Source organism: Astyanax mexicanus, chromosome 16, assembly GCF_023375975.1.
Source record: "Astyanax mexicanus isolate ESR-SI-001 chromosome 16, AstMex3_surface, whole genome shotgun sequence".
In the NCBI taxonomy this organism is placed as follows: Eukaryota; Metazoa; Chordata; class Actinopteri; order Characiformes; family Acestrorhamphidae; genus Astyanax; species Astyanax mexicanus.
Window position 1 is genome coordinate 8474329 of NC_064423.1, and position 11425 is coordinate 8485753.

The 11425-nt window shown below is 39.5% G+C and overlaps 1 protein-coding gene and 1 long non-coding RNA gene across 8 annotated transcripts in view; one reads left to right on the forward strand and one right to left on the reverse strand.

The window, feature by feature from the left end:
• Window positions 1–11425, forward strand: part of LOC125782217 (uncharacterized) — a 530592-nt gene that overhangs the window by 435024 nt on the left and 84143 nt on the right. The gene's annotated exons all lie outside the window — the stretch shown is intronic.
• mapk8ip1b (mitogen-activated protein kinase 8 interacting protein 1b) overlaps window positions 1–11425 on the reverse strand; it is a 71581-nt gene that overhangs the window by 6950 nt on the left and 53206 nt on the right. For all 3 annotated transcript variants that reach the window (XR_007424820.1, XM_022669489.2, XM_007236233.4), the window contains exons 6-10: window positions 3961–4036; window positions 2737–2915; window positions 1577–1680; window positions 718–834; window positions 480–550 (exon numbers count right to left, since the gene is read on the reverse strand). Coding sequence is in view for 2 of the 3 variants with exons in the window: in XM_022669489.2 (XP_022525210.2) it covers window positions 480–550; window positions 718–834; window positions 1577–1680; window positions 2737–2915; window positions 3961–4036 (547 nt within the window). In the remaining variant the exon portion in view is untranslated. The remainder of the gene's footprint in view (window positions 1–479; window positions 551–717; window positions 835–1576; window positions 1681–2736; window positions 2916–3960; window positions 4037–11425) is intronic.

The following is an 11425-nucleotide window of genomic DNA, read 5'->3' on the forward strand; positions in this document are numbered from 1 at the left end:
GTTGATCCAGCTAAACGTAGAGGCACTGTGGAGGGACTCTAGAAGGGTGAACACTTGCACATGCCTCCTCTAATACATGTGAAGTCAGACTCCGCCTCTTTCAGAACTGCTGCTCATGCAACACTGCTGGGTACACAGAGCACTCGGAGGAAAGTGCTGGATCCCCAGCGCTGATACACTGATACACTAAGAGACACCTGCATCAGCCAGAATCACTCTATAAATTATGTGGGGGGAAATGCAGTTAACACACTAGTGAGAAAGAAAGACATGGTATGTGGTTATAATTGTGCTTTCTCAGACTCTGGCTGCTGATGGAGAAGCAGCATGACACAGGATTCAAACTTCTGGATCATAATGACCATGCCTTAACCTGGTGGATAACTAAGAGCCCCTTTACTCAATTTGCTCATTAATCATGAGTGTTTTAGTGTGCGTGGATGTGTAAAACTGATGATTTAGAGAGAAGCAATCCGTACTTGCTGTTTTTGGGATGGTATCCGCAGAAGGAGATGTTCTTCAGCTGGAAGAAGTGACTACCATTACCGTCCTGTAATTACACACACACACACAGAAAAATCTGATTAAACACTCAAACATGCAAACACTGTTATATAGACTACATAGACAAAAGTATTTTTTTTTTACATTTATTTTTAAGGAAGTTAAAATTCAATAATGATTGAAATTTAAGTATGTGCATGTGTGTTTTCTTACTGCGTCATAGGCTGTGTAATCATCCTGCACCACCAGCTTCACTCCTTTCATGTTGATTTCCAGGATGCAGGATGAGGGAGGATTATACTGCAGCGTCATTCTTCTGTTGGTGGCAATCTGGAGCCAAACACAAAAACAGTAAGGAAACAGAGGAGTCTTTTCCTGTGTGTGGAAATTTAAGCGCAGCTCTTAAAAACGCAGCCATATAGTCTGCTTCTTCTCATGAAAGAAAATACATTAATTAATTATTAATTAATTTAATACATTATTATAATAGAAAACATTAAGTAAAAAAAAAACATTACGTAGGAGAATATAAAAAAACAAGTGCAGCGTAAAATGTAACACAGCTCTTAATGTAGTTAAATCTAACTGATATTTTTCCACATTTCCACTAAAGAATTTCTGTGTGTTTTCATAGTGAGTGTGTATGGCTGCTGAGTTGTGTGTAGATTTCACAGAATTATTAAATTAAATTATTTTATTTATTGTCCACTTGGTTGTCTGTAATAGAGCACTGTTCTAAGCAGATCATAGTGAGAGCTGGCCAGTCTGAAGTGCAACCTGTAAAACATGGTGGAAGTAGTTTCACATAATGTCACTGTTACTAAGGCCCACAAGATTAACATTGAGAGCAGCTGATGTTTTGAATGTACTGTAGATATGAAGTTAGTACATGTTTAATGGGGCTGTTATTTGCTGCATTTCTACTTTGCAGTTTAAAGAGTGTGGACACCAATATTTTTATGCGTTTGCTCTGTTTGGTCAGCTTTAAACAGTATAGAGATGAAGTGAATATTACTGTTTGTATGGTTGTACCATTGTTTTCTTTTTCCTGCAGTGTGAGCTTGGTACAAACCTTCTGCATGGCTGCACACAGCACATCATTTCCTTTGTGGTAGGGCACTTGAACAGAGCCAAGGAATTTCAGCCTGTATCTTTCCACCCAGTCTTCACTTCGCACTGCGACAAAACAAAACATCAAGATTACACTACATTACATTACATATACTATACTGTACACTTTATATCATTATATCATCTGTACTACAATGTATGGTAAATGCTGATTCTAGTTCATGAAAAGATAAACCATATACTAACATTTTTAAATAATATAAATAAGTAAATGATCCGGAAGTTATCGGAATATTGAATTTTTCACATTCTAAGGTGCACCGGATTATAAGCTGCACTATCAATAAAAGTCTATGTTCTAGTCTATTTTCATACATAGGGCTCACAGGAATATTAGGCGCATTATGTGACACTAGTAAGGAACAGGGGTGTCACCATGTTTTCCTTCTTATTCAGCAGGTCTCGCCGCTGGGTGGTGGTATGGAGGTAACTGATTTAAGTAAAGCTAAGCTAAGTAAACAAAACTGTAATTCCTAAAAAAAAAAGATCATTTTTACATTTCTTTTAATGTCAAATGAGTGCTGGCTGTTAATCAACACAGATTTCTCTCCTGAAAACAGTTTTTTTTTTGGGGTGAGTAAAGCGCTTCTGTTTATTTACAGTAATCTTAGATTTCCAAATTTCCTCTAAGACTGGGCGCAGCAGCATTATCATTAGTGGCTAAACTGACAGAGTGTTCCAGAAAGCCAGGGAGATATTAGCTGGCTGTTCATTCCATGTTTCTTGTTTTAACAAGGTAAACGTGCAGGCTACAGTCCAATATACTCACCTCTGAATGACGAAAGAGCCAGCGCTTAGCGTGGTCAGCAACTAATGATAATGCTGCTCAGGCAGTATAGTGCAAACAATATGGTACACTCATTACTGAGCTAATAATTTAGGTTATACAGAGACATTGTGGGGAAATGCGGATGCAGGACTAAACGTATGGAGCTGTTTTTTACCAGCAAGAGAGACAGAGGTAGACTTAGGGGTCCTCATATGTAACTTCAGTGGTCTATATCTACAGAAGCTACAGTGCATAAATATAGACTGTACTGAATATTAATAAACTCTAATACATGGTATCTGTTGTGTATGACACCATATCTTAACTGGTACCTTTAATCTGCTCCGGCTCCGGCTCCTTGTTGACCTCGATGGCGTAGTATGCGGGGAATATACCTCTCGCTCCCGTCCGCATGTTATAGCCTTCATACCAGTAATCCTCCGCCTGCACTTCCACCAGCAGGGGGTCGTCCACCTCCAGCTCCAACTCATCCTCATGCCGAGGAACAAATCTAAAAACAGGACAAAAAGGAAACACAGGCCAGCGTTAGTCACATCTCACATAATCTCACATGAGTAACAGTCACAGACGTCAGACTGAAATCCCCACACAGCTTCTTTCTCTAATGCCTTTAACAAGTAAAGTAACAGTCAGTTAAAAATTCTAAATCTTCTAGATCCTCAATGCAATGGTCTGCTATTTATTCAAATAAGGCTGACAACTCTCGAAAAAAAGGGCATACAATTACAACATTAAATCTCTGTAGATCTGTTTTTATTTCCCAACAAAACCAATAATAGAATTAGAACAGAAACAGAATAGAAATATCTCATATATATATATATATATATATATATATATATATATATATATATATATATATATATATATATATATATGTTAAGATGTTAATATATTAACTCATATATGAACTCATATATTATATAGATGTATTACACACAGAGTGATCTATTTAAGCATTTATTTCTTTTTTCTGCTGATTATTATGGCTAACAGACAGTGAAGACCCCAAAATCAATACCCCAGAAAATTTTAATATTATACAAGACCAATTTGTGCTTTTGGCAGTGTGGTCAGTGTGCTGCTGGAAAACGAAATCTGCATCAAACATGACCGCATGCAACACTGCACTGATATTGACTGACTTGATATTGGACTTGATATAAAACAGTGGATCAACACCAGCAGATATCATGTCTCTCCAAACCATCACTGATTGTAGAAACTTCACACTACACCTCGAGCAGCTTGGACTGTGTGTTCCTCCACTCTTCCTCCAGACTCTGATCCCTTTATTTACAAATGAAATGTAAAATTTACTGATGATCAGTGATGGTTTGGAGATTCATGTCATCTGCTGGTGTTGATCCACTGTATATCAAGTCCAAAGTCAGTGCAGTGTTTTCCCACAAAATCTGTACAGTTCTGTTTATGTAGATGCAGATTTCATTTTCCAGCAGGACTTGGCACACTGCCCCCACTGCCAAAAGTACCAATTGGTCTTACATAATATTCTTGTAATTTATGCGTATTACCTGTATACGGCCCTGTGGCTCTGATTTCTTTCCTCTCCATTAATAACACAGGAGAACAGCCCGAACGACTCTGCACCTGTAACGCCACACAAACACACAGCGTTACACACAGACACAGGGGTAATAAAGACAAGTACACTTAGTACTAACAGTTAGCTTAGTAATACTAAACTCTCCTTCAGTCAAAGCTGCATTATTCACCAGTATACCAGTGTTCACACCTAATATATACAGGTTTGTGCTAGTCTGCTGGTGGAGTGGTGCTAGCTGACCAGCATTACAGTATTCAGAACTAGGGTTGTCACGATACCAAAATTTTGACTTCGATACCGATACCAACTGTAGCATCACGATTCTCGATACCAAAACGATACTTGGAAGAAAAAAAAACAATAAAAATATCTGAACATAAAATGTTTATTTTTGACTGAACTGGATTGAACACTGAACAATCGGTGCAAACGTTTTTATTCTAAAATGAAACATTTGAAAAAAAAAACAAGTTTCGTTATTATAACCTTAACTATAACATAATTATCTAAACACTTCCTAAAAACTAAAACATCTTCGTTTCTGAAACTACACTGTGGGAAGTTTCTTTGCCTGTTTAAGGTTCTTAGCCAGGAAAACCAGTGTGTTCACATGGTCTTCTGTCAACCTTGTTCTCCTTGGACTGCAGATTAATCCAGAAGTACTGAATACTCTTTCTGATGCACAGGAAGAGGCAGGGATGCACAGATATTCTTTAGCAAAATGTGCAAGGAAAGGCAGGCTTGTGGCATGTCTCCCCCACCACGCAAGTGGATCTTCATCAGGACTAATCTCCTTCATCTGGCTGTACAACCTGAACTCATTACTAAGTTTTTCAGCAGGAGTTGCATTAGATTCATCACTCTCCGTTGTGCCTGCAGAACCACCTGCTGATCCCTTTTTCTCTGACATTATGCTAGACAGCAAGCTTTTCAGATCAGATTTTTTTTTCTTTGCCATGTGTCCCATTTCATGTTCCCCACTATCTTTCTGATGCTCCTGTTCTGCTCCTTCTGGTAACTGAACACTGGATGCTCTGTGTAGAAGCTCTTCCTTCACATCTTTTTCCATAGGCACAAAGGACTCCTTAAACCTTGGATCTAGGTATGTGGCAGTGTTGAGAATAAGTTGCAACTTTTTGTTTTCATACCTCTTTTTCATGTCATTTTTGATCCTTTGTTTCATTTCTTTTGCAAGGATGCTGTCAGACTCCTCATCTGATGCATGTGCATTTATTTTCCATGTCAAGGGAAGAACTGAAGACAGGGTGGGGTCTTTCTCACCACTTAAAGCATCTGTGAAGTCGCTCATTGGTGAAAGCACATCTCTGACTGTCTCCAGGATGGTGACATCCATATCCTTTGGCATAAGATGCCACTTTTTGCGGTTCTCTGCCAGTACAGCACAGATAGCTTGCTGCTGCTCACAGAATCTCTCTACCATATCATAAGTAGAATTCCACCTGGTCGGCTCATCGTGAATGAGCTTGTGTTCTGGCATCTTCAACGTCTTCTGTTTCTCTATTAGTGATCTGGTCATTTTATTTGATCTGCAGAATGCTGAGACCGTTCTACGCAGCCTGGACAGACAGGCTGCTACTCTGTCAATGTCCAAGGCTTTGTTTACTGCCAGGTGCAAATTGTGGCCAAAACACGGGACCCAGTTGTATTGCTCAAATGCTTTGACATTATTAGAGGCATTATCTGTTGTTATTCCAGCCATGTTGGATATGTCCAGCTTCCACTGTTCAGTTAAAGTTTCCTCAAGGGCCTCGTGTAAACTCTCTGCAGTATGGTCAGTGTGCAGCGCTGTACAGCCTAAACACCAAGACTGCATTTTCCATTGTTCTGTTATGAACTGAATGGTGACAGCCATGTATGCCTCTGCAGTTCTGCTTGTCCAGAGGTCTGTAGTACAAGCAAAGAACGAAACCTCGGCCAGTTGTGCATCAACAACCTTGCGGATCTCACTGTACAGTTTAGGTATTTCGGTGTACATGAAGTAATTTCTGCCAGGCAAGTCATACCTTCTGTCTAACTGCTGTAGGAGATTTCTGAACCCAGTTTTCTCAACTGTATATACAGGCACCTGGTCCATGCAGATGTATTCAGCTACAGCTCTGTTAAGTCTTTCTGCTTCTTTAGAGGAGTGATCATATTTTCTCTGTTTGTCTAGCACAGAGGTAATGGTAGCCTGACTTTGTGAACCTGACGGGCGGGCAGAAGTTAAGTTCTGAATAAGGAAAATAAAGAGACAGAAGAACATTACAATGTTATGTTCATTTTAACACTCACTGCTCCGTTTTATTAACCTCTTAAGCTCCAAGCCTATTTTGACCAATTTCTGCCTGAAATTACATACATTTGAAGGCTTATCATTCCAATATTAAATAATTCAGAGTCAATTGTATGAATTAATATTACTTAGAAGCCTTTACACAATTCATTTAAGACACTTTAATTATTCAATTGAACATATAATGGCCAAAATATGGTAAAAACCAGGACAATTTTTAGGAGCTTTTCAGATTTTCTATTTTATTTTTTTTTATTTCCAGACACATAAAATGAACTATTTATATGGAACAAGGCTTTTGGCAGCTCTACATTATGCTATAATGTGTTTACAATCATCATATAAAATTATAAACTGCTGCCTCTTACTGGTCAGATTTTATTGTGATCTGAAGCAGTAATGGTATTTCTTTCTCCAAAGGACTGAAAACTTTATAATAATAAAAACTACCACTTTTATAACCCATTTTGCAGTAATAAGGCTGTTTTTGTGTGGTCTACTCCTATACAAACAGAAAACCGCAGTGTCTCTTTAACAGCGCGCTTTCTGCAGAGTGAGCAGTCTTTGAGAGAGAGTATCTGTGTCCAAGCAGCCCCGTCCCTCCTTCCAGCTGGCTGAGCTCGACACCTGATTGGCTGACAGACCTCATTTGCATATCACCACGTCCAGTAGAGTCTGCTGAGTAATCTGACACCGGCCCCTCGGCGATGGGTCGAATAAAACGCTTTTAATAAGCAGTTAAATTTTCTATTATTTTCTTTCTGCCTGAAATGATTTCAAGCACTGATTCGATATAACTGGGGATTATAGGAGACTGGATTGACGGATTCTCTTAAATTTGGACTGGTTTTGAAGGTAAGATCGTGGGGGACGCGCTTGTGGGGGTTGGGGGGGTGTCCTGAGGTAACCCCAGGACGAAACCCGAGCAGATTTTAACTGTAAACACCCGCTCGATGTGCTCTTTCCGTTCTAATTCAGGAACCGTACAGTGAAACGGAGCACAGTTTCAGAATCCGGAGAGCCAGACGGTTCGAATGGTGTAAAACATGACCGAATCCGACCAAATATGGACATACGATAAACGCAAATATGAAAGATATGAATCATAACTTTATGAAACTAGGCATATTTCGCCATAAATGTTTATTTTCTGAAAGGAGATACAGCTAAATAGGCTAGATAACTGAAAAGCAGAGATTCTAAGCTTTAAAATGGTAAATTGGGTGTCTATATTGAGCCTATAATTGTTCATAACTATTCATAAACACAGCCAGATATGATTTTTCATAAATTTCTGGCCCGCCGGCGGGCCAGGGCGTGTTAAGAGGTTTTTAATCAACCGTTTTTAATAAGCCCATGTTCAGTGTAACGATCAAGCAGGCTACGTGCCTGACCACAGATTTGCGATGGAAACGTGAAAATGTGAACATCTTGAGTTCATGTTTCACAGCCAATGGGATAATGGAGAAATAGAGAAAACCACGGGTCCAAAACAAAACTCCTGCACACTCCTCTCCGTGTTAACGTGAGTTACTAGCAGTCGCTAGTAAATCTTAGTAAAGCTACAGACAGAGAGTATCTTGACTAACTCCACTAACCTGTCGACTTCTCAGCTCTTTGTAGAGATCAGGGTGCTTGTCTGCTAAATGCTTAGCCAGGTTGCTGGTGTTCCCTCCTCTGCACTGGATAGACTTATAACACCGTTTACAAACTGGGTTTGTGGTGTTGGTCGGATTCCCTTCTTCATCAGCGATGTAAGCAAAATTTGCCCAAACTTCACTCCTCGCGCCCGTTTTGTCCACAAGTCGCGGACGAGAGATATCTGGTTTAGCCGTCGCCATTCTACACTCGCTGCTGCTCTGCTGGCTTGCGCGTGCGTGTGTCGCTCTCAACCGAGTCAAATGAATCGATTTACACGTGAATCGATTCATTTGTTCAGAACACTAAGTTTATCTGAATCCTGCCACACCGACTGCTGCGGTGTGAATCAGTTTTCTTATGAACTGAATCAAATCGCACCTACTAATTTGACTCATTTGAAGCTAGTGACTGGGCTATATACAGTATCGAAAGCATCGAACGCTAAAGAACCGAATCGTTTGTGATGACGTAGTATCGAAAAAGAATCGAACCTTCGGTACACCGTGCAACTCTATTCAGAACACAACATGCATTAGCGATTAGCGCTAGTAAACGCCACCTAACAGCGCTACACTGAGAAACCCTGAGTGTTCTGGTAAACCAAGGTGATATTAGCTAGCGGTTCATCCCACATAGCTTGTTTTAACATGGTAAGCATGCACACTACAGTCCAATATACTCACCTCTGAACAGTAAAAGAGCTAGAGCTGTGATTAGCAGTGCTAGCTGGGGTTAGCAGCAGGTTACAGGACGATATTACACCTCTGAACGATATTAAAAGCTAGCGCTTAGCGGCTAATGCTAATATTGCTCCAACATCTCCTGTATGAAACTCCTCTATTACTGCTCTTTACAACCTGACTGTTAAAATTCATACATATGGCGCACCGGATTATAAGGTGCACTGACGATTTTTGGGAAAATTAAAGGATTTTAAGTACGCCTTATAGTGCAAAATATATGGTAATAACATATATTGAGTTTGTTTGAGCACAATGTAGGTCAATAAACTCAAAGAACATAAATATGAAAAATAATTAGTAAATGAGATGAACACAACTGTTCCTGCTCTAATTGAAATTTGTCCGAGTTTAGCATTAAGCTAAAGGCTAATAGCAATACTTGTGTTGACCCCACAGAGTTACTGCGAAACTGAGACTGCAGCTGCTCTCAACCGCCACACACTTTATTCACACTTTATAGTCTTGGATAAAGCAGCTTAGCGTGAACAAAAAAAATGCTATCTTACAGAAATGTCACATTCACTGTCCGTGAGAGAATCTAATCCCAACAAAGGTCCAAAAAAACTGCTGCTCTTCTCTCCAAATTATCTCAGGGTTTCAGAGGAATTGAGTCCCGAGGGACTTTATCTACCACCCAGTATTTGCTTTAAAGTCAGCTTTAGCTTTAATACTATCATTTACTATCAGCCATTTTCTTCAGCTGCTTAAAGTGATGATTAAACAAAAATTCAGGGATGCATAGATAGCATTTTTTCCCCCCGGGCACGAGTTCAAGTGTATTTTTGTTCTAGCCGATACCAATACCTACGTAGAATTAGGCAGTTAGGAGCATTATATAATAGTATAGTTGTTAGTGTGAAGTGGGGCAATGCAACAGTTCATTTGCTTTTTTTAGTTCTCTTTTTTTATAAAAAGTATATATTTTCAAACAATCATATTTTCAATAAATTACACTTAGATAAATAAACAGAGACTAGTTTTATTAATTAGTTAGACTCTATGGATATAGAGTATGTTTATTATCCCATCATGATCATGTGATGTCAGGACCACATCAGCCAATTGGATGAGACTTAAAAAAAAGTAAATTGGAGGAGATTAAGGGGGTTTTAAATAAAGTTTTCGTTTGTATATTTTACCTGTGTTTTTTAAATGCATGTGGAAACTTGTTGGATGTATACATTTTTTGAAGTTTTGAGCGTTTCATCACACTAAGCACAGTTTGCTCTTATTGTGTGCATTCTCTCTTTCTTATATTAAATACATATAATTCGACAAGGAATATCCTGGATAAGTAGGTTGTTACTATTTTTAATTTGAGTTTGTAGCTTAAGGGTTTAGTTCCATTCACCCCTATTCACTGAGGACTTGCTTAAAAGCTCCCTCTAGTGTTTAATGTCATTTTTTGGATATAGTGGTGGAAATAGGAAATGGATCAGCTCTGGTATAAGCTCTATTACTTCATGACAAACTAGCTATATAAATTATAGATAATATATAATTATTATATATTATCTATTAAATGGACAGAGTACAGATATCACGCTTCAGCATATATCTGCATTTGGATGTAAATAGTTAGCACTATGCTAACTGGTAGAGCTGTAAACATCCAACATGTCAGCATCAGCTGTTATCACACTAGCCTCCTACCTCCAGCGCATTACTAAAGAAGCAAACTCCAGATAAAGAACATGGCATGGTTTACCAAAAAAACACTGTGAAACAGCTGAAGGAAATGACTGATAGGGGTTTTCTCTGCAGAAGCTGAGTGTGTAAGTGTGTACGCTTAACTCCCCCACTCTCATTTTAAGGGGCAGCACTGAAGAGTGAATCATTAAATTATAACGCACTGCTGATTCTCACAAGGCTGAGAGGTTTTAAACTAGATCTTTAAAGCCACCAACTGATTTTGACCTTTTAAAGAGAAAGGAACATTTTCATTCGTCTGATCCTGAACAAATCAGGTTGATATCATTCTCATGTTCTTTAAGACTTTTAATGCTATTAGTGGTGTCAATCACTTAAAAGAAATTATAATCATGATTTTTTGTTTAAAGGCTGATAGTTCTTTGTATTTTTGATAGGGGGGCAGTAATAATAGTGTAGTGTGGTTTAGGTCAGGCAGATTAGAGCTTTTTTACTGTATTAAATTATCTCAGGAGAGAGAGGGAAGGGGAGACAGCATGAGTGAGAGTAAGACAGCACCCGTTAGCCAGAGACAAGTGCAAGTTAGCAAGAGAGGGGAGACAGCATGAGCTAGCGAGAGAGGGGAGTTAGCGCGAGTGAGAGAAAGACAGTGTGAGTTAGCAAGAGAGGGAAGACAGTGTGAGTAAGAGAAAGACAGCATGAGTTAGCGAGAGAGGGGAGACAGTGCGAGTGAGAGAAAGACAGTGCGAGTAAGCGAGAGAGGGGAGACAGTGCGAGTGAGAGAAAGACAGTGCGAGTAAGCGAGAGAGGGGAGACAGTACAAGTGAGAGAAAGACAGTGCGAGAGAGGGGAGACAGTGCGAGTGAGAGAAAGAAAGTGCGTGTTAGCGAGAGAGGGGAGACAGTGCGAGTGAGAGAAAGACAGTGTGAGTTAGCAAGAGAGGAAGACAGTGTGAGTAAGAGAAAGACAGCATGAGTTAGCGAGAGAGGGGAGACAGTGCGAGTGAGAGAAAGACAGTGCGAGTTAGCGAGAGAGGGGAGACAGTGCGAGTGAGAGAAAGACAGTGTGAGTTAGCAAGAGAGGAAGACAGTGTGAGTAAGAGAAAG